Source organism: Macrotis lagotis, chromosome 7 (assembly GCF_037893015.1).
Source record: "Macrotis lagotis isolate mMagLag1 chromosome 7, bilby.v1.9.chrom.fasta, whole genome shotgun sequence".
Lineage (NCBI taxonomy): Eukaryota > Metazoa > Chordata > Mammalia > Peramelemorphia > Peramelidae > Macrotis > Macrotis lagotis.
The window spans coordinates 99,761,387-99,786,420 of NC_133664.1; the positions used below are offsets into that span (position 1 = coordinate 99,761,387).

Below are 25,034 nucleotides of genomic sequence, written 5' to 3' on the forward strand. Positions count from 1 at the left end.
ATGTGCATAGGTCATTTCTATGAACTGATAGACAAATTATGTCACATATACCACGACTTATATTTTAAAAGACTTTTGCTTTGGATTTTGTAATTCAAAGCTTTTGTGTATGCTCTGAATGTATTCAGATGTTCGTATATTTTCATTATGCTATGCTTATTGAATATATCATGGCCAAAGCATTAGTAGGGAATACTAATATGTATGCCATATATTAAGTATCTGAATATGGATTGTATTCTATCCAACAGTTTTACATTTTGTTGAAATAATTGCTATCTGTGCTATATAAATAATCTGAACCATATAATAAACTGAGCTTTGTAATATGTTAAGTTCAGCATCATAAGCTGTATGTTAATAGAGATCTTAGTATATTACATGTATATTATTTTTTATATATTACCCTCCTTAAGGTTCAGAAACTGAAGGGCCATAAATCCAAAGAAACCTTAACAATTTACTAGAAATATAACTTCTAAATCTCTTTTAAACTGATGAATGATATAGGTTAGCATTAAGAAATTAAGCAGGGAACCACAAAGAAAGTCTAATTCTGTGTCTGCATTAAACGTTTGACAGAGACAAACCCCTTAATGACAAGTCATAGGACAAGGATAAAGGCATGTTTACTAGGTCTACTCTATGTTACAAAAACTTTGATGCCTGGGGTAAGGAGTCTCATTCTGAAACAAAACAGTCATTTTAACCCAGACTCTTTTTTATTCATTTTAAAGATTTTGTTTATTTTGAGTTTTACAATTTTTTGCTTAATCTTACTTCCCTCCCCGCCACCCCCCACAGAAGGCAATTTGCCAGTCTTTACATTGTTTCCATGGTATCCAAATTGAATGTGATAAGAGAGAAATCATATCCTTGAGGAAGAAGCATAAAGTAAAAGGGATAGCAAGATCAGACAATAAGATATCAGGGTTTTTTCTTTTTTCTAAATTAAAGGTAGTAGTCCTTGGTCTTTGTTCAAACTCCACAATTCTTTCTCTAGTTACAGGTGGTATTCTCCATCGCAGATAGCCCCAAATTGTCCCTGATTGTTGCATGGTTGGAATGAGCAAGTCCATCAAGGTTGATCCATCACCCCCATGTTACTGTTAGGGTATACAATGTTTATTTGGTTCTGTTCATCTTGCTCAGCATCAGTTCATGAATATCCCTCCAGGCTTCCCTGAATTCCCAAGACTCCTGGTTTCTAATAGAACAATAGTGTTCCATGATGTGCATATACCACAGATTGTTAGGCCATTCCCCAATTGAAGGACATTTACTTGATTTCCAATTCTTTGCCACTACAAGCAGGGCTGCTAGAAATATTTTGTATAAGCGATTTTTTACCCTTTTTCATTATCTCTTTTAATCAAGACTCTTAAGAAAGACTTCCATCCATGAAGGAAAATATTGTAACTAAAGTCAGAAAATGGAAAAATATATAAGCTACACAGCATTATGTCTAAGAAAACCACACCTAAAACTGACCCCAAGGGATTACCAGAGCATCACCAAAAAATGGTCATCTTAGATGAAAAAAAAAGCAATGTCCATTCAAAACCAAAGGCTATGAATCCTGCAAAGAATTATATCTGACAAAGCCAAAATGCATTTTAGACCATGGACCATGTGAAATTAAGATACCAGAGTGAAAATATCTGGATAATGCAGAAAGACAAATCAAAAAGTAGGAGAAATGGCAGTCTTGGATCAGAGGCATGCATCAACTCACTTTACTTGTCTCTTGACCATTTATATTTCCTATGTGTGTGATCCACACATTCTCTCTGTTTACTCCTGATGGTGGATATAGTTCTACAAAAGTATATCCAGGGTGAAGGAAAGTCTTACTGGAAAAGTAAATTGCATAAGAAGGAAGGAAGACAAATTCCAACTCTGTCAAGTCTTGCGATTTCCTCAGGTCTGAAAAAAGCACTGTACCTGACTTTTTTGGGAAAACTGAATTTGGAACAGGAATTTCTCTGATACCAAAGAGAAGAGGAACTATTAGACTTGCTCTTTTTGAGTAGTAAAATGTTCCAAAGAATTCCTTCTCCAACATATCAAAGAAGTTACCAGCATTAAAGATAATCTCTCTGGACTTTTGAGATTCAAAGAAGACCAACTATCTCCTGCATATCTGCTCCAACAATCCTTGAAGGCCTCGCTCTACATTGAAAATCTAGTGAGAAACTGCACTTCAGTGACTTTTCCTGTTTGAGAAACTGACCCTCTTTCCGCCCCCCAAATCATCCAGGCAATTTTTTTCCATTATAAAAACTCATCATCCTGTAAGCAGAAGACTGTTGTGGTGATAGGAACCCATAGATATCATACCAAGATAACCCAGGTACAGGAACTCTGAGACCCAGAATAAGGCCAATAGTTTCAACTATAAACCTCAAAAATCCAAACAATTCCAGTCTCAGGATGTGGAAGCCAGTGCAAAAATCCAAGTAATTAAAGGCAAGACCCTTCTTGGTTAGTCAACCCACTCAGAAGCAATATGTTTGAGAACATCATAGAGTCCTAGCATAAAACCTCAATTCAGAAATTAAATCTGGAGAAATTGAAACATTAAAGATGAAAACAACAACCAGTATTAAACCTAGAGATTTACTAGAAGAAGGAAGCAACTCTACAATAAAGCAAGAAAAGGATTTTCTACAAGGACTTCAGGAATTCCTAGAAGAAATGAAGCAAGATATAAAAAATAAAATTAAAGAGCTAGAGGAAAGAAATGGAAGTACAATAAATAACTTAAAAGAGAAAGTTGTAGACCTTGGTGAAGAAATGGAGTCATTGAAAAGAAGAATAGATCAAATAGAATTCAATGACTCCAGGAGACAGTAAGAACAGTAGAACAAAGTGAAAAGATTGAAAAACTCTAGGAAGAAAATGTGAAATATCTGATATCAAAAACAACTGACTTGGAGAATTGGTCCCAAATCAATAATATAAAAATAAATGGGCACCTTGAAAATAATGATATAGTAAAAAACTTGGATATTATATTTCAAGAAAACATAAGTGAAAACATAAGGGAAGATCCATGTTTATTAAGACCAGAAAGTAGAACAGATATAGAAAGAATTCATAGGTCACCTCCTCTAATAAATTCCCATATAAAAACCCCTAGGAATATCATAATAAAACTCCAGGACCCCCATGTCAAAGAGAAAAAATTACAAGAATCCAAAAAGCAATCAGTTCAAATATCAAGGAGTGACGGTCAGGATTACACAAGACTTTGCAGCTTCAACCACAAATGAGAGGAAATCTTAGAATAAAATAATTTAGAAAGGCAAAAGACATGGGTTTACAACCAAGAATAAAATACCCTGCAATAGTGGGTATAATGATATATGAGAAAAAATGGACATTTAAGACAGTAGATTTTGGAGATTTTTTTAATGGAAAGACCAGACCTGAATAGGAATTTGGAATGGAACCAGAAGAGATCAGTGAAATATGGAATGATAAATTTATTGGAACAATGAGAAGGAGCTATGTAATATAGTGGTAGCATTTTAATTGGGGAGTGGGAAGAAAGTTTTAATTAACACGTTTGAAAATTTCTGGTGTAGTATATTTTAAATTCATAGGTAATAATGGCAACATTTCTCATTTTTGAAGGGGGGGACTTAAATAGAACTAGAATCTAAGGTAATTTAGATAACCTGAGACAAGTGGAAAAGGGATGAATTAAATGATGTGTGAATATAATGAAATATTATTTCATGACAGAAAAGGATGTGAGATGATTTCATAGAATCCTAGATATTATGAACTGATGCATGATGAAATAAACAAAATCAACAGAATTTAAAGAAACTACTGACAACAAAGCAGAAAAAACTTTCAAACTAAAGAATACAACTAAACAAGAACTAAGGCTGCAGAAGCCTGACCTTGAGAGAATTATGTTCAGGCAAAAGGGATGGACACAAGATGGAAAAAAGTAGCTAATGATTTTTAGACATGCTTAGTCTGTGGATTAATTTTGATTGCTTTATAGCTCCACCCCACCCAGGTCCTTTTTGTTTTTCAATTGGAAATAGAAAGGGTCAAGAGAAACTTATTTTAAAAATGTAATAATAGTAATAATTCTGTACAAGGTTATTGTAACATTTTAAATTCAAATAAAAATTCAACTAGCAATTGAAGAAGAGCAGCTTTGAATTGGAGGTACAGAATTATAGATAGCAGTAGTGTATAGCTGAATTCATGTTTTCATTTGCAATCCTTTTATATGAGGAATGTTTTATGTGTGGAAAGTGTTTCGTGTTTAAACTTAGTAATAAAGAAAACTTTGTCTTATAACACACAAAGTATATCCAGGCATAAAAGGGTAATGTTTGAATAATACTAATTTTTCTACATGCTATTTCATTAAATGTCTTTCCTTTGAACTAAGTGCATATTCTAACTAGCAAATTTTAATAAAATGTTACTGGAATAAAAAAAAATGATTCTTTTGCTGAGAAGTTCAAGCCATCTCTAAAGGCTTACCAAGTAATCTAGGGGGTACTCCCAGGTGTGACACAACTCTCTCCAAAAGGTTATTACCTTAGTTATTATCAGTATTTAGTATGATACAAGTTTTTGTTTTTTATAAGGTCTAGAAGAAGGTCTGCCAGGTATTTGTAGAAGGAAGAATGATTGAATATAAACAGTGTAAGGAATACAATGGTAAAAATGCTATTCCATCCATTCCTCTCTTCTCTTGTCTCAACACCATGGGAGACTTTATGAGTCCTTGTAAGTTCTGAGTGCCTTCAAAGTTTTTTTTTTTCTTTCTAAAACTGGATTGAGATAGTTGGTTTAAGGTTTTTTGGTGTTATAGCAGTGCCAAACCATTTCTTCTTTTGGGGGGACTTTACTTCTGAGATATTTTCTGGTTTTATTTTCTCTTGAACCCCTGCTTTGAAGAATCACTATATCGGGAGACTTCCAGCTAAGATGGCGGAGAGAAGACAGGCACAGTTCTAAGCTCCTGATATTTCCTTATATATAATATGAAACAAACCTCTAACAGAAATCTGATCTACAAAACCCAGAAAGAGAAACTAGGAGAAGATCTACCTCAAGGTTTGTCCTCCAAGATTGTGAGTGAGCCAGGCATAGAGGGCAGATTCTGCCGGGAGCACAGTACAGGGTCAGAGCCTAAGAGCTCCATTAGCCTGATCAGTGGGAAAGCAAGATCCTGAGACTCTGAAAGAGGGATGAGTCTGATCAGGGATAGGGTGGGCAGGAGTCAGAGAGCTCGACTAACCTGGTCAGTGGGGCAGACTAGAGCCTGAACACCTAAAAGAAAGGGCAAGCCAAATCAGCCACTGGGGCATAGGCCAACTAGGGAGCAGAGGCATTGGTTGTGGAACAGATGGTCTGGAGCTTGCCTGCAGAGCAGGAGTTCAAGTGCCAGAGATGCAGCCATACCTTCATTTCAACTGAAGCCTCTTCCCAGAACAAACACAATTACCCTATGCCTCAGGTTAAGGTGTGGGCAGTAGACATCCCTCAACTGTGAATAGGGAGAGCAATTACCTTGTCCTATGGCAAAACCCACCATTGGTCAAAGATAAAAGTACTCAACAGCTTCATCCACCCCCTCCAGGCTAAGGCAAAAGGCCTCAAATTAAGGTCATGGACACTCCTGAGAAAGCAACCAGCACAGCCTACTGACCAACCCACTTGAAGTTACTAAACCTAGTGAATAAAAACTCTAGGGATCTGAACAGCAAACCTCTGTGAACCAGCCTCTTGTCAACATAAGGTCTTAGGAAAATGAAGAAAGGATATAGAAAAGGAGCATCCATAGAAAAATACCTAGTATGAAAATACCCTAACTCAGAGAGATCTAGAACTTCTGAGGAGAATATGATCTGGTCTCCAGAACAGAAATAATTCCTTGAAGAAATCAGGAAGGAGTGTGAAAATCAACTGAATATTTGGAGAGACAATTAACACCTTGCAACAAGAAAACAAATCATTGGAAAATATAATTGGACAAATGCAAAAAGAAAATAATTCTCTCAAAACCTCAATTGGTCAAATGGAAAAACTCTCAAAAACAGAATTGACCAATTGGAAAAGGTAAATGAAGAAAATTGTTCTCTAAAACAAAATGAATGGGGGCAGCTAGGTGGCACAGTGAATAGAGCACCGGCTCTGGAGTCAGGAGTACCTGAGTTCAAATCGGACCTCAGACACTTAATAATTACCTAGCTGTTTGACCTTGGGCAAGTCACTTAACCCTATTGCCTTGCAAAAAAAAAGAATGGAATCTGTGGAAACTAATGACTTCATGAGACAGCAAGAGTCTGTTAAACAAAAACAAAAAAATGGATAAAATAGAAGAAAATGTAAAATATCTCATCAGAAAAACCACTGACTTTGAGAATAGATTGAAAAGGGACAAACTGAGAATTATTGGTCTTCCTTAAATCATTGAAGAGAAAAAAAGCCTGGACTTAATATTACAGGATTTAGTGATGGGAAAACTGACCTGATATTATGGAACCACTAGGCAAAGTAGTTATTGGAAGAACACATCGCTCCCCTATTGAAAGAGATCCTAAAATGAAAACACCCAGGAATGTTGTGGCCAAATTCCAGAACAATCAGATAAAAGAGAAAATCCTTCAAGCAGTGAGAAAGAAACAATTTAGATACCAAGGAGCCAGAGTAAAGATTACACAGGACCTGACCACATCAAGATTAAGGGATCAAAGGGCATGGAATGAGATATTACAAAAAAGCAAGGGAGCTTGTAATGCAATCAAGAATCCACTACTCAGCAAAGCTGAGCCTTCTCTTCCTGGGGAAAAGATGTTCATTTAGCAAAATGGGAGACTTGCAACATTTCCTGATGAAAATACCAGAGCTTAATAGAAAATTTGGACATCAAACAGGAGGCTCGAGAAACACATGCAAAGGTAGGGGAAAAAGAAAGGTAAGGGGGAAAAAAACTGATATCCAATAAAATGAAACTGACCATATTCCTGCCTGGGAGGAAGATTTTCATAACTCTTGAGAATTTAACTCTAATAGAAAGAATATTCCTAGACAGAAATGATGGACACTCATGACTTTTCTGTGACTCAGATAGAATGATTTAAAAATAATATCTCCTTAAAAAAAGGGGGACAGTAAGGAGATGGGAGGATGGAGGAGATTGAATGGGGTAAATCTCAGTACATTAAGAGGTTAAAAAAGACCTATTGTAATAGAGGGGAAGAAGGGAGGCACTGAGAACCACCAAAATCTTCCTCTCATCAGACTTGACTTAAAACTAATTTACACATTCAGTTAAGTTAAGAAATTTTTCAAGTAATAAAAGGGGGAAAGGGGGAGGGAGGGGAGGGTGAGAAAAGGGGTAACTAACTGATGGAACAGAGGGAAGAAGGGGGAAAGGGAAAAAAGAAAGGGCAGGGGGGTTGATATTGGAGGGCAAACACACTGAAGGGGGCAGTATTCAGAAACAAAATACTGGGGAATATGGATAAAGGGAAAAAGGGGAAAATACAGAGGGAAGATAGCATGGAGGGCAATAAAGAGTTAATAATTATAACTTTGAATGTGAATGGGATGAACTCTCCCTTAAAACACAAGTGAATAGCAGAGTGGATTAAAAACCAGAATTCTACAATATGCAGCTTACAAGAAACTCATTTGAAGCAGACAGATACATATAGAGTAAAGGTAAAAGGTTGGAACAAAATATATTTTGCTTCAGCTAAAGTAAAAAAAAAAAAGCAGGGGTAGCAACCCTTATCTCAGACAACACAGCTGCAAAAATAGATAGTGTTAAAAGAGATAAGGATATCCTCCTAAATCCTATATCCTCCTAAATGGTACCATAGATAATAAAGTAATTTCAATACTAAATATGTATGTACCCAATGGTATAGCATCCAAATTCTTAGAGGAGAAGTTGAAAAAACTACAGGAAGACATAGATAGCAAAATTCTACTAGTGGGAGAATTCAACTTCCCACTCTCAGATTTAGATAAATCTAACCATCAAATAAACAAGAAGGAAGTGAAGGAGATAAATATATTGTTAGGTGCAATAGCAGGAAATGATTATAGTAATCTGCTGTTTGATAAACCCAAAGAGTCCAGTTATTGGGATAAAAACTCTCTCTTCGATAAAAACTGCTTGGAAAATAGGAAATTAGTATGGAAGAAACTTAGATTAGAGCAATACTTCACACACTATACCAAGATAAGATCAAAATGGATAAAGGATTTAGACATAAAAAACATTATTATAAGCAAAATTGAAGATCAAAGAGTAGTTTCCTGTCATATCTATGGCAAGGGAAGCAGTTTATGACTAAGGAAGAGAGATGAAGAACATCATTAAAAACAAACTGGATAATTTTGATTACATTAAATTAAAAAGCTTTCACACAGATAAAACCACTGTAACCAAGATCAAAATAAATGTAATAAATTGGGAAACAATTTTTACAACTAGTATTTCTGACAAAGGACTCATTTCTGAAATATGCAGATAATTGAGTCAAATTTTCAAAAAAAAAGCCATTCCACAATTGACAAATGGTCAAAGGAAATGCAAAGGCAATTTATGGCTGAGGAAATCAAAGCGATCCATAGTCACATGAAAAATTACTCTAGGGGTGGCTAGGTGGCACAGTGGATAAAGCACCGGCCCTGGAGTCAGGAGTACCTGGGTTCAAATCCGGTCTCAGACACTTAATAATTACCTAGCTGTGTGGCCTTGGGCAAGCCACTTTAACCCCATTTGCCTTGCAAAAACCTAAAAAAAAAAATAAAATAAAATTATTTTTAAAAAATTGCTCTAAAGCATTACTTTTTAGAGAAATACAAATTAAAGCATCACTGAGATACCACCTCGCACCTCTCAGACTGGCTACTATGACCAGAAAAGACAATGATCAATGTTGGAAGGGTTGTCGGAAATCTGGGACGCTAATACATTGTTGGTGAAGCTGTGAACTCATCCAACCCTTCTGGAGAGTAATTTGGAATTACACCCAAAGGGCAACAAAAATGTGCATACTCTTTGAACCAACAATATCACTACTGGGTCTATACCCTGAAGAGATTATGAAAAAGTGTAAAAACATCACTTATACAAAAATATTCATAGCAGCCCTGTTTGTGGTAGCAAAGAATTTGAAATTAAGTAAATGTTCTTCAATTAGGGAATGGCCTAACAAACTGTAGTATATGTATGTCATGGAACACTATTGTTCTATTAGAAACCAGTAGGGATGGGAATTCAGGGAAGCCTAGAGGGATTTGCATGAACTGATACTGAGCAAGAACCAGATAAACATTATACACTCTAACAGCAACATGGGGGTGATGGATCAACCTTGATGGACTTGCTCATTCCATCCATTCAACAATCAGGGACAATTTGGGGATATCTGCAATGGAGAATACCATCTGTATCCAGAGAAAGAATTGTGGAGTTTGAACAAAGATCAAAGACTATTACCTTTAATTTAGGGAAAAAAAACCCATTATCTTACTATGTAATTCTACTCTCTTATACTTTATTTTTCTTCCTTAAAGATATTATTTCTCTCCCATCACATTCAATTTGGATCAATGTATACCATGGAAACATTGTAGAGACTAATAGATGGCCTTCTGTGGGGGGAGGGGCTGGGAAGGAAGATTGGGGGAAAATTGTAAAACTCAAAATAAATAAAATCTTAGAATTGCCTGACCAAAAAAAAAAAGAATTACAAAGAAGAATCACTATATCTCTTCCATCTCCTTAGAGACAGGAACTAGCTTCTTCTACTGGGACAATAAATGTTGGAAAACCCTTGTATTTGTCTATATTTGCCCAGGCTCTTTCTTCTTTTTCCAAAGACAAAGCTCAACAGTGACATGTAAAGGTAAATGTCTCTTCAGATGTTTCAATAGTATCTTTAATTCAATGGATTTGCAGTCACTTTGGATCTCTAAACTAATGCACCTAGCATAGTTACTTGGCATGACCATTTGACTGAATTGGGCTCATGAAGAATATATAAATCCTGAACAAAAGTGAAGCAAATGATGATAACCTCAGGAGTGTGTCTCCAGCAAAGAAGGGGCACAATCTTGAAGAATAGTCACTTTTGGGGAAAGGAAAGGAAAATTCAACAGGAGAAGGTGGCCAGTAGTGTCAAAGAGTGGAGAGGGTAAGAAAGATGAGGACAGGAAAACATCTCATCAGATTTAGCAGTAAAGAGACTTTGATTACCATATAGAAGTATTATGGCAGTAATAAATAAGAGAAAATGTTGTATTTGGTGATACTGGAAGTTTAATTTCCTAAAAAGATACCTAGATTCAAAGACACTATAGAAACTGCATCCTCATTCTCCTTTTCTATAATTATTTTTTCCTATCTTCTTTTTCTCTCTATGTATGATATTAGTACTTCCAGAGCAGTCAGACCTGGATTTCAGTCTCATGGCTATAGACAGGTTTCTTAAACTGAGTGTCCTCAGTTTTCCTATTTCAGAAATGGGAGTAGTTCAGTTCAGCTGGACCTAATTTTAAAAAAAAAGCAATAGTTCCTCAAGAGCAAAACAATAGCCCTTAAGAAATGTACATTCCCCTAGGATGTGTGTGAGTGAGTGCTGTATATGTGCATGTATTGGGGGGTGCAGGGGTAAAAAAACAGATTAGCATATTTAAGATAATTTCACCAGAAAGTCCTTATAACTAGGAAGATCAGTTAAAATATCCCTGTCAGAGATGACAATTCAGTCTTTAAATGAAATTAAGGCCAGACCCAATGTTAAGACAAGGTCAAAATGGGTACATGATTTAGACAAAGGGTGATAACCATAAGCCATTTAGAAAAATAAGGAATAGTTTATCTGTCAGATCTATGGAAAGGAGAATTTATGAGCAAATGAGATACAGAACATTATTAAATTCAAAATGTATAACTGATTACCTTAAATTGAAAAGTATTTTGCACAAATACTGATGCAACCAAGACTTGAGGGGATGATGAAATGTGGAAAACAATTTTTATAGTCAACTTTGCTGATCATGGCTTCATTTCTAATACATATACATATATGTATATATATGTATATATTTGTATATCTCTCTCTCCCTCTTCCCCCTCCTTCTCTGTCTCTCTCTCTGTCTCTCTGTCTCTCTGTCTCTCTCTCTCTCTCTCTCTCTCTCTCTCTCTCTCTCTCTCTCTCTCTCCCTCCAGGTTAATTGAACCTATCTGTAGTCATATGAAAAATGCTCTAAATCACTGTCAGAGAAATACAAATTAAAATATCTCTGAGGTATCACTTTACACCTATGAAACTGGCCAATATAACAGAAAAGGAAAATGATAAATGTTGGAGGGGATATGAGAAAACTGGAACCCTAAATGTATTTTTGGTGGAGTTGTGAACTGAACAGTCTGTTCTGGAGTACAGTTATAAAATGGTTATAAAATCCTTTGATCCAGCATCACTATGAGATCTTTATCCAAGAGAGAGAGAGAGAATAAAAAAGAAAAAAGGACATACATGTACAAAAATATATATAGCAGCTCTTTATGTGGTGGCAAAGAACTGGAAATTGGAGGGATGCTCATTAATAGGGAAGGATTGAACAAGTTGTAGTATATAAATGTAATGAATTTCTATTGTTCCACAAAAATGATGAGCAGATTTCAGAAAAAAACTTGGAATGAAGAGGTGTGAAGAAAAACATCATTGATACTATAGTCTGACTACTTAGTTCTTAATTCCATGAAAATTTCTGAAGAACCAATACGTTTTTTGGTAAACCTTTTTTGTAGAAAGGGTACAATTAGGTCCTTTTACTAATGTTATTTCAGCATCTCATTTCTTTTCCACCATCACCACCACCTGTCCAAAAAAAGTGACTTGTCTAAAGAGATTGCCTATGATTGCTCTTCATAGTTATATATATAGTTATATATATATATATGTATGTAAAAAATAAACTCTTAAAGGCTCTTTTTCTTGACCTGAGACAAGTTACCATGACAATTTAATAGTCACTTGAGCTGCAAAGAGTTAGAAAATTAGATACTTACCAAGCAATCTAATACTTGCATTGAGGATATTACAAATGAGTGAAGGATTCTATTTTAAGATTATCCATGCTGGGTAAAATTCACTTACATACAATCTCTACCAGAACCTCTTGAAAGACTGAGGATAATCGATCCTCTCTTTTTTTATAACAAGAAGATAAATTACATAACTTTCCTATTAATGACATTGTGTTCTATTGTCTAGTATGCAATAACAAGGGAAGTTTAGTTTTAAATTTGCTTCATGAAATGCTTTCAAATATTCCAGTTTATTGAAGTCTTTTAATTAATTATAGTTACACAAGTTTACTTTCAGTTAAACTAATCTGTTCCAAGGAAGATTAGTTGCATGGTATGAGTCGTGTATTTGGAGTCTGAGAATTACAATTTAAAAACAGTACATAATAGTACTGGTAGGTATGATGATGTCTCACCTCTTTGTTCCTCATTTTTCTGTAAAGCTGTAAATTCTATAAAATCAGAAAGTACCAAATGATTTCTAAGCTCTTTCTAGTTTTAAATATTGTGATCAATTTCCTGCAACATTAGAGATATTGTAGAAGGTATTTCTAAAAACGGTTTGATGATTTGATTTCAGATTTATCTTACTAAAGTTTTCTAAAATTCTGTAATTCTGACCATGATTCCATGATTGACTATATTTACCTTCAAGAACTGTGATAAACAAAGACCTATTTATATATATTTTAAAAAAAGTAATTATTAGAGATGTTTTCCTAATAGCAGAGATGCTATCACACTGTCACTTGTGACTTCAAGAAGTTGTAGCACACTCAGTAGCCTTCCCTCAGTAAAATCATCTTGGCAGATGTGTTAAACCAGGTTGAAAATATTTGAAAGGACTCCAACCTGTTAGTAACTTAGGGGGATAGCTACCCAAACATATAAAAACGTTCCTCAGCAGAATGGGTAAACGAGAACAAGTTGTTCCAACAAACAGGAAGTGGATGCAGATACTGTAGAGCACTTAGAATTGGTTAGACATTGAAGATGCCAATATTATCCAGTGCACCCTAGTCATCTTGACTGATGTCCTGCCATTGGACTTTGATGGCTCTGAAAAAGAGTTGCTAATTTTGTGCAACTCTACCTCACTTATATCCAGTTCTTATGAAAGTCAGCCCATGATAGAGTACTGGTCCTCTTCAAAAAATGAAGGATGAACAAAAAGATGTTATCAGAGTTCTCAGTAGCTATTGTAATAGGTTCCTAATTGATTTTTCTGTCTCCAGTCTTTTATCTCTCCAATACCCTCCCTTATAACAGTAAAAATAATCTTCCTAATGTTTGACTGTGACCATACCATTCTCCATTCAAGAGAATGTCTCTATGCCTTTAGGATAGAATATCAACTTCTCAATTTATCATTAAAACTCATTTATAATCTGAATGAGTTAGCAGCTTTTCTTTAACGACTTATTGTTTCACTCCACACTTTCTATTTCAGCTCAAAGGTCAGCTTTCTGTTCCTTTAAGTCCTTATTATAGATCTCTTGTTTAATGCTTTAAAGAAGTCCTTCCATACTTGGGCTTCTTAATATCATTAGGTTAATACTGAGCTTCATTGTTATAATTCCTTTTAAGGGATTTTTTTCTTTATCATTCTAGTTATCAGTTTTCTCTTCCTTCTTGTAATTCTTTATTTGTTGTATTTATCTTTTTAAAAAAATCTGTAAGTTATCCCATCAATACAATGTAAGATCCATGAGTGTAAAGAGAGTTTGATTTTTTCTTTTTTTTTCTTTTCAGTTCCTTAGGACTGTCCTTCCCAGATAATATGGATTTCATTTCTAGCTATCTCACTTACTAGTATCTGATCTTTACTAAATTTACTTAACATATTAGAGTATTGGTTCCCTCATCTATAAAATGGGGGGCAATAGTAATATCCTTATTGCCTATTTCACAGAATTTATAATGGTATTTAAAGAGATAATATATGCAAAATACTTTACAAATCATAATATATAATTTCATCCATTATAATAATAATAAGGATATTGCTTTATATGTCACGATTAAAAGATAAAAATGTGCTAAAGTTCATAATGTTAGGATATAGAATGCCAAATTGAAGCATATTATTAAAAAGACCTCAAGAAAGTAACCCAGCAGTGGATCCCATGCCTTTTTAATCACTGGGGGTGATTAACAAAGGAAAAATTTAAAAAAATTAAAAAAGAACAAAGCAAAATTTTTCATTTCCCTTTTTTTCTTACTCAGGATATTATTCCTTATTAATCTCTCACCTTAAATATTAACATAAAATCTGTTTTATTAGAGTTTTTTTTTTTGCAAGGCAATGGGGTTAAGTGGCTTGCCCAAGGTCACACAGCTAGGTAATTATTAAGTGTCTGAGGCTGGATTAGAACTCAGGTACTCCTGATACCAGGGCTGGTGCTCTATCCACTGCACCACCAAGTCGCCCTCATAAAATCTTAATATATATAAATATCAAATCATACATTTATAAAATGAGAGAGCCTGGGGTTGGATATAATATTGTTCAATTAGCCCAATCCCTTCAGTTCACCTATGAAGAAATTCAAATCCCCAAAATTGAAGTGACTTCCTCAACACCCCCTAATTGGTGCCAGAATAGGGACAAAACTCATTTCTTCTGATTCCTCCTCATCTACTCTTTACATTATATCAGACAATTTTCCATGAATGTTCCTCTCACTAACTCTGCTCCTTTCATTTACTTTGCTGTTTTGATTACTGGCTGCCTAGTGGGAGGAGTAAATAAGGAAGGGCAAAAGAAACCAAAGAGAAATGTCCACAAACAGAAATATGGCAAATTAAGTCATTGGACTTAAAAGCAACAAAAGGGATGTGACTATGCTCCATCTACTAGAAATGGATTTAAAGGTCTTCAGGTCATAAATGAAACAAAATAGTGAGCTGGGTGGAAGTAATTTCCCACTGGATTTGGTTTGTCCTTGCCTATATCCCTAATCTATGAGACTAGTATAGTCATAGCAGTCAGAAGTTCCAAAAAAGAGGATGATTAGAAAATCACTCTTGGGAGTTCTAGTATACCTTAGATTTATTCTAAGTCTATCCTTTTGCTATGAGTTCTAGATCCTGATTTTCAAAGTCTTCATCTAAAGATTGAACTTACTGCAAATGTAAATTAAAAATCAAAAGGTGACTGTGTTGTGTTTTGTGTGAGCATTTGACCAGTCATGGGGGACTAAATAAACCATTTAGTGTCTTTCCTAGTACTCTTGAATTTGAAGTAAGATATAAATTATGAAGATGCAAGGTACTATCTATATCTAGACATGCTGTGACTTTACTGCCTCCCATATGTTACATAAATTGTGATTATTTTTTAATTGATTCCATGCATAAAAAGAAAATAACTACAGTTTCAAAGGATTTCAGTCTATTCCCATGGGAAATCAAGATTCTCATGTTGCTGATGTGTCAGGTAATTATTTCAAGTTCAGGGAAGAAGTAAAATTTTGCCAACAGAATGGAAGCTTGAACACTAATTTCATTGGGTAAATCTACAGTAATCATAAACCTTTATATAAATGAATAATTAGAGATTCCAAAGGAAAGGGATATTCAAGAAGGTGTCCATTTTTGGGGAACCAAAGAGAGCCCAGCACTGTGCTAGCATTTCCACTAGGCATAGTAGCATCTTAACTGGCAGAGTAAATGTGAGACTCGCAAATTCTTATGAAATATGAATTGGCTCAGGGTTAGTCATCTCTACCTGCCAATGGGCAAGAATTCAATGAATGAAATCTATGAGAGTTTTACATTAAAATAAAGAGTCTAAGTTAGCTATTGATAGAAACCTTAAAGTCAAAATAAGATGAATTTATTTTAATAGTTAAAAGACAAATTGCTACAGAAAAAAATTGCTTCTATATATCATACATTATTCATTTAACAAAATTAAATAAATACCACATCCACCCCCTTATGTGTATTTTGTTTAGCTTTGAGGGTTTTTCACCTTTCTAAAAGGTGGGTAATATTCTGTAAAGTAACTTGGAACTCTGTCCAAGTAGTTATGCCATTTGATCCAGCTGTAGCATTTAACACCACTAGATCCAACCTATATGTACAAAAATATTTATAGCATTTCTTCTCCTGGTAGCCATAAACTGTAATCTAAAGGATTAGATTATTTTCAATTTATTGAAGAATGTATATTTTTAAATAGTGATATGTGAATATAATGGAAAATTAGTATGCCACGTGAAATAGATGTTTTTCGAGGACACTAGAAGGACCTCTGAGAACTGATGTAATTTGGTGAGAAGAGCTTGGGGGGGAAATCTATACAATGAAAACATTTCAGTTTTTAAAGACTTGCAAAGATTTTTAAAATTCTGATTAATGCAAAGATAAATCATGAATGCAAAGGAATAAAGATGAAGTAAGTCATTCACCTCCTGACAGAAATGATGGACTTAAAATGAAGAATAAAACATAGATTTTCAGACACGGTCAATATAAGAATTTGTTTTGCTGGGCATTTGTTATAAGTGCTTTCATTTCCTTTTGTTAATTGGTCAACTAGAGAAGTAAATGTATACAAAGAAATTTAATTAAGTTAAGAGTTATCAATATCTTCCATAGAAGATGCTAACTATAAGGCTCATCAAAATGAACAGAAAAAACAAAACAAAATACATGTTTTAAAAATAAACCTTTTAAAAAAATATTTTTTTCAAGCTGACATGGCCATTATAAATATTTTCTCAACTAAACAAATCCCATTAAACTTTTTCACTCATTATTATTATTATTATTATTATTATTATTCACTCTGTAGTTATTTTAGGTAGACTAGTGCTACTATATAATAAAATGAGTTGTATAGATTCTCTTCTATTACAAGTATCTTACTGATTAGAAAAAAAGGTGAAATTTATCTTGTTTGTTTTGATCACATTCACCAACTGACTCCTAGGTTTTTAATGGCATAACTAATGGCATAACTAATAAATAACTAATTAGAAGAGCAGTTGAAAATTAGCTTTGTTCATTCATAGGGACAAGAACCAGTAGCCAATAAATATTAGGCTTAATTAGGCATTGTCTAAGTGATGGATATACAAAAATCTAAAAAAGACAGTCCTTACCCTCAAGGAATTGATAAAGTCAATACACAAAAGGGAGAGTGTAGGAAGTAAAGAAGGGACTCTATACTTCATTTCAAAGGGAAGAGGTTAGGGATGTGGTAGAGAATCAAGACTGATAGGATCTTGGGAGATGATAAGTTTTCTCCATGAGTTTACTGTGACATAGTAGAGAAGTAAGAAATGATCCTGACTAGTGTAACCAGGGACTACTAGAAACACAACGGACAGCCCAAAAAACATGGAATCCAGATGATTTGAAATCAAATCTCATCTTTGATAACTGTCAGATATACCATTTGGGTAAATCACTTAATGTTTCCATGTCTTTAGTTTCTTCAACTGTAAAACAAAACCACTGAACTTGATAACCTCTAATATCCATTCTAGCTCTAAATCTATAATATTTTGATCCTTCCCATTTCTGTGAGTGTGCATTAACCTTTAGTGTCCATAGAAGAAAAGATCTCAAAACTCCTGGATGCAAATACTTTTAACTAAGAGATTAAAAAGGTCCTCGGTCTTGCAAGACACTCCTCTTTTCTATGAGACTTTTCTATTCATTTATACAACCAGTGAGCAGATAATTTCTTTGAATCCTTAGCTACAATTTCCTCTTAGGTCTTCTCCACAATATTTTCCCCCCCATTTGTCTTCAAGTAGTCTATTGCAATGGGCATAACTATCTTACTCATTTTACCAAAGGTCAGGCCTTCAAGAAACTAGAAATTCTTTTCCTCTGGTTTTGAACTGTTTTCTATGGCTGACAACATTTTTATGTGTCAAATTAGGTTTTTGACCCAGTGGCAATAGAAGGGCATTGTTCTGTAAGGCCATGTTCCTTTCCTCCCTCAACACCTTTCCCTAGAATTAATCTTTCTGCCTTATGAGAGGAGCACTTTACTCTTTCAACCTGGATTCCCCCACCCTACTTGAACACAAAAGAGACTCAGTAAAATATAGGGGGGGGCACAGTTAACATGATCTCAAATTCAAATTGTAGGCTAAAATACTAATTATAAGATATTTTATTACTCTCTTAGAAATGTTAAAACACTTTTTTCTCAAAGACTTTGTCACATTTGAAAAATAGGCTATCATTTTAATGCTTTCCTCATTCTCTTTACTTGACTCTCTCACTTTGGAAAAACAGCAACAAAAAATAAGTTTACAGAATTTACCAATGCCCAAACAGCTGGCTAATCAGTTTTTAAAGGAAAGAGGGAAAGCTAAGTGATATATATATATATATATATATATATATATATATATATATATAATTTCTGCATGTACTTTAATGTGTTCTGGCCTGTTCTTTGGGACTAGACTCATGCACAGAGTAAGCTCTTCCTGATGAGAAGGGCTATGGTCAAGATATGGCTATTCAAAAATACCTTTTCTTATCCCCCATGTCAAAAAAGTCTGAATATCAAATTGTTCCTTTGAATTACTCTCCTTTCAAATGTTTTTATTCACAGTAGGGTATAAGTGACTTTTTAGATTTGCTTTCATCCCCATTGGAAAGAAGGGTTAGAATAACATCACTGTGAACCAGAGCTGGGTCAAGACAGCTAAACAAAAGAGAAAGGATGATGAAAAAAGGGGAAATGGGTACTAGTGACAGATAACTGCCCACAATTCTGCTGAGGACTGCTCTTCCTGCAATAGGGAGGGAAGCTTTCTAGTCAAAAAAGTATAAATGCTGCCTAATCTGGGAATTGAATTGTTTGTTGGCCCACATTCTCAGCAAACAGCCTGAATATTTTCTGACAGCTGGCAACCATCAATAAGCCATAAGTAACCAAGTAAAGGTTTATAGACTACAGACTGTTGCAGAGTTCCTATGGAGAGGTAGAGCTGCAGGCATCTGCTGGGAATCATACCACTGTAAATAGTAAAAAGCCCCTAGCAGAAAGGAGAATGGTAGGGTCTCTCATGCTCACAATACATCCAGCTGTGGTGATGACTGTGGTTAACTCAGAGAACTTCCCATTAGTTAAAAAAGAGAAGGGAAGAGTAGAAAAGGAAAGAAGAAATCTATTCACCAAATCTCACTAAGTAAAAAAAAGAGGAAAGGAACAAGTTATAAATTTTGGAGAAATCCTATAACCTAGTTAATATCAACAGGCACATAGCCTGGTAGACAAAACATGGATAAGGGAGAAGGGAACAACTATCAAGAGCCAACGATTTGTCAGGCAAAATACTTAACAAATATTACCACATTTGCATTAACAATAACCATGTAATTTAGTTGCCAGTATACGATCATTTCATAGATAAGACAACTAAGGAACACAGTCATCAAATGGCATTCCCCAGATCATAATATTGGTATTGGAGGTCTGATTTGAACTTGGGTTTTCTAGTATCACCTTATTGCTTGTTATCTGGGTATCTGGTAGGGGTGTGGAGGTTCTGTCGGGGAAGGGTGATGCATAGTTTTCTTACTAGCTATTGACCTGGGGCAATCCATGCAACCTCATCTGTAAAAATGAGAATTACAATATTGTGAGGATTAAATGAGAAAATAAATGTAAAACATTTTGAAAGCCTTGGTACAATACAAAACAGTTAGCTATTGTTGATGATAAAGATAATGGTGATGATGATACCCTAGAAAATTGATGTCATCTTTTTAATTATCACAGGGCAGTCAGGCAAGGGGTAGGGGACATAGGGTTAAGTAAAAAGAGAAACAGCACTCTCAAGAACAGAAGCCAGTTTTTGTAAGCAAAACTACAAAAAGAAAAATCCATTTCTCTTAATATATTGGAGTTTTGTGAATCAAGACAATCATCCTTATAGACACCAAGCACATTTGTATTTACACCTAACATGATAATTAGTTTTGTTCACAGCAAACTCAACTGGTCTGTCTAATAGAAGAAAAGATCCAGTGATAAAACACTGGACTCAGTGTAAGAAAGAGATGATATTGATCTATATTTTATATGGCTACTAGCTTTGTGACCCTGGGCAGCTCACTTAATCAACTTCCCTTAATTTCCTCAACTGCAAAATGGGGATAATAAAGCACCTGCTTCAAAGGGTTGTTGGAATTTGAGATGTCTATGGGACATCTGAGAAGATTGTCTAATGTCCTAGTTGTCTATTAATGATTTGAGATCAGAGATTAGGGAAGAGAGGACAGATTTACCTGCAAATAATTGGGGTGTTGTTGATCATAAAGTGAACTGAACCTAGAAGAGGTGAAAAGTTTACCAAAAGGGAGAAGGTCCAGAACACAGCCTAGAATGCACCTCATAAATGATGAATAAGCAAAGGAGCACTTATCTCATAAGGCTATTGCTAGATCCCATGTTTTAGAGGTGCCTACTTTTATAGTGGTCTATACTTTTATGCTAATATCTTAGTGAAAAGCAATCTGTATAGAAAATTCAATATAATACTGGGTACAAGTAATATTGTTATTCAACACACTTCATTGTTGTGAACCCAACTGTTTGCACCATCTTCTCAGTTTCTGGATTGATCATATTGAGTGACTTCAACTACTTTCATTGCATTGCTATTCAAATTATAAATATGCCTTCTATGGCATTTCTAAATCATTCTTTTATGACACTAGTTGCAGAAAACCATTGTACTTTCAGTCTAGGATCAGCTTTTTAAATGTCTTCCAAAAGATTGCTTGTTGGAGTGCAGCTAAGTGACTCAGTGTGATCCCCCATGAGAGAAAGGTTTTGGGGGGACTACTTGAATATGTATGATACTAAGATACTACTATGATATTTTGTATGTTGTCAGGTAGCTAAAATTTCCAGTTCAAATGATGCCCTTGTTCATCTTAGAGAACATTTGGACTGAACAGGCTGGGCAAACACTTACCACCTCGTTTATTGAGCTTGGCATAACCTGGAGAATAGCTGCTGGACATGGAAGATGAACTGCTGAAGACGACATGGGGCAATGCAGAGACAAGTTGCTCATCACATTTTTCTGGAAGGAAAAAAAATCAATAAAATTACATAAGTATAGGGCATTAACTGGTGTTTTAAAAGTTAATGTATATTATAATGGCAACAGAAAAGTTACAGAGTCATAGAGTGAGACCTCACTTAAATATTGGTTAGATCCTTACAAAATTAGTGAAGAGAATCATGCCTAACAATCTGAAAACAGATGAAAAATGTTTTGAATAGCAAATAAAAAAAGTTATCACAAAGTACATTGTTGAAGGAAAGGAGGAAGGGAGGAAGAAAGGGAGGGAGGAAGGGAAGAGAGAGGGAGGTAAGGAAAGGGAGAGAGGGAGAGAGGGTGAGAGGGAGAGAGGGAGAGAGAGGGAGAGAGGGAGAGAGGGAGAGGGAGAGGAAAGAGAAGGAAAGAAAGAGAAAAAGAAAGAAGAGAAAGAGAAAAAGGAAAAAGGAAAAAAGTAGGAAAGAAAAAGGAAGAAAGTTATTTACTAAACAATTGATAAGGTAATCTCATTTGATTGGGTATGCAAACTCTAATCCTGGCTCCAAATCTTCCACTTTACTGAGTAGACAGAACATAGTTCATTTTCAACTGACTAGAATTCTTCACAAAACCTTTACTGATTAATTTTCTTTCCTTATCGTGTTTCCACTGAAAATTCTCAGGCTCTGGTACGTTATTTACACTAGACACTTCTTCGTGTATTCATACAAGATTAAAACAAAGTTTAGAACCAAGACTATTGGATGGTAAAATGAGAGAGATAAGATAACAGGGAAAGGATAGGACTAGATGAAATATTAAGAAGCTATAGCTTCCACTGAGATAAAAGATATAAATAATATCTATCAGAAAAACTTAGCAGTCTAGGAGAATTCAGTAAAAGAAATAAACCCCATAAACCTCAATAGCCCCTTTGTATTACAGAGTAGAATAGAACTGCCGATATTTATAATAATGATCTTGTATATTCAAGACAAAGTTAAATTATGTTTTGTATGCCCTGTTTAATCAAGCAGGGAAGTGTAGCACCTTTTAGATTTCCAAAAAGATAGTAAAAATAAAATATTTTTATATGCCTAAAGAGGCAAGTTTTAGCTGTCTTGGAAATTCATATGCAGTATTTATTCTCCAACAATGTAAGAAATATGAAGTAAAATTGTACATCAGTTTAATATTCAATCTTTTATTCATTTAACAAACTTTGTTTCTATCAAGCATATTACAAAATTTCTAGTACTGAAGCATGATTAGTATTAAAAATGAACCAATTCATCAATTCATACTACCTTTTTTATTTTTCTTAGGTTTATAGTAAGTGCTACTAAGGATTTTGTATGGTTATATGAGTTTAAAACTAGAAAAGTGAATATAAAAATGAGAAGATGATTATAAAATAAAACTATCAACTTGTAAAAATTGCACAGAAAGGAAATGATTGCACATTAATTGTTAAAACGCACTCTATGTTTTGATTATATGACAAGAGTTCAAATTATTATACAAGCTCTACCTTTCTCTTTTTTTGACTTATGTGTGCTTTTATCTATGAAATTATAGATATATCTAAAATACATATCTTCATTTTTGTATGTATGTATTTGGTATTTCAACAGTCCATGATTTTATTAGCTTCCAACCATCTTTCCCCTCAGTATGTTTGTGAGTTATTAGAGTAGGTGGGGGGGGAAAGTAATTTACCAACTTTTAACTTTTGGGTGGTCCTCAAATAGCAGGAATCAAGTCCATTTCTAGGTACATATAAATGAACTTTCTTACTGTATAAGACCCACATGATCACCTATTCCATAAGGAGAGTTCTAATGAGCCAAGGGTCATCTTCAATCCACAAGAGACCATTACAATAAGGCTTTCTTGGAGAATTTTGTGTTGCATACAAATCAAACGGAATTTGAATCAGAATGAGTATAATTTTAAAAACACCTAAAAAGAGGGGGTGATAATAAATTCCCAGAATAGTAACTAATGTTTACATAGCACTCCTAAGGATTATGAAATGTATTTGCTTCATTTTCTTTTTACAAGAACATTAGGAGGGAAAAAACTATTATTATCTGCATTTCATAGATGAAAAAGAGGCTAACAGATAAAGTGATTTGTCCAGGGTCATACAACTATGTCAAAGTTCAAATATAAACTCCAATCTTTCTGACATCAGGTCTGGCAATCTTATCTACTCTGCCATTCAGATGTCAGATCTGTTTTGTAAAACACATTTTTTTCAAAACATCACCACTGAGTATCTACTACCAAGGTAATGCTAAGTATGACATATTTTTCCCCAAAGAAAGTATGACATCAATGCTTGTTAATGAATTTTTGCTTTTAAAATATAACTCACTATTTCAAATGAAATGGATAGACTTAATTTTCCTATTATCTGTTTTAATTTTATGTCTTAAGCAGAACCTCACTATTTAAGAAGCTTGCTGATATTTTGTGCACCTCATGAATAGATTACATAGAAAAGATTTTGCCTCCCTAGCCTGTCAGGAGAATTTCTCCTTGCTGAACTAGTTGGTAAAATGAACCTCAATAAAAGTGAAAATTCAGAGCACTCATCAATTGTTTTGCCCTAGGAGATCATCTTTATATATATAAACAGTGAGGGTAAAATTTTTATTCTAACATTATACTCCTGAAGAGTCTCAGAGACCAAGGAAATCTCCAATTCAGCTAAAAATTTGCACATGGAACTTGAATGAAATGTGAATAAGTTAAGATAGCCTTTCTATGATCCAGTTAGACTTTTTCTCTGTTACTAAGGATCTCCCAGTCCTTCATTTTAGAAGAAGATCACAACATCATGACAAGCACATGACTTGGATTTGAGTGATGGGGGCTATACTAAGTCACCCCTACAGAGCCATCTGGGTCCAGTGGCCAGATGTGAACCAGGACACCTATAGATGGCCCTGGATGTGAGGCAAGCAGGGTTAAATGACTTGGAATCAAGAAGACATCTTCCTAAGTTCAAATCTAGCTTCAGAAACTTGCCAGATATGTACCCTGGGCTAGTCACTGTTTGCCTCAGTGCCTTATCTATAAAATGAATTGGAAAAGGAAAAGGCAAACCACTCCCATATCTTTGACAAAATCCCAAATTGGATCATGAAGAGTCAGACATGAATGAAAACCAACCAAATATTTTCTCCATTTCTTTCCCACTCTAGACAATCAACAAAACATTAAATCAAGTCCTGTTATGTAGTATTTACCTATTTCTGAGGGTAAAAGGTTCATGCTAAAAATTTAACAAACAAGTATGTTTCCACCAGCTTCAGAATACATTTTCCCCTGCCAATGAAATGTTCAACAATATTGTCTTATTGCTCCATTGTGCTTGAATAATTACAAAATGTGGTTTTCCTGGTAAATTACTTAAGCAGTATTGATTGGAAACTTTGGTGCACTCTGTTGCCAGCTCTGGAAGTCATATGATAAATGACATTTTGCTCTTAGGGAATTTACAGTCTAGTTAAGGAAACAAGACATATAAAGCTATTAGCGACCCAAAGAAGTCAAGCCATAGGCTCCAAACAGTTCTAATTCATTAAGATTGCAAATTTTCCATTGCATTGTGTTGCATTTAATATCTGAGTCCTTTTTTCCTGTAAAATTCAAGTTTCTAATTAACATATTTAATCTATATACTTGCTTTTTAACTCCAAAGAGCCAGTCAGTCATCAGTTAACTTGCTACATACAAACATCTGTGAACAGTGATAACTTTCTTTTAAAGTTATGTCCCTTATTCTTAAAATTCAATGAAAGGTTAAGGATGCAGCCTCCCAAAGAACATGAATAGCCACAAAAGACAATCCATCAAATTCTTCTTGTACAGCTTTGATTTCCTCCTGGATCTCTTCT

General features: G+C 34.6%; 1 protein-coding gene across 1 annotated transcript in view; it reads right to left on the reverse strand.

The window, feature by feature from the left end:
- Positions 1 to 25,034, reverse strand: part of CNTNAP2 (contactin associated protein 2) — a 2,968,630-nt gene that overhangs the window by 2,217,738 nt on the left and 725,858 nt on the right. Inside the window, exon 2 of the mRNA XM_074193472.1 lies at positions 21,058 to 21,168. Within this exon, the coding sequence (XP_074049573.1) occupies positions 21,058 to 21,168 (111 nt within the window). The remainder of the gene's footprint in view (positions 1 to 21,057; positions 21,169 to 25,034) is intronic.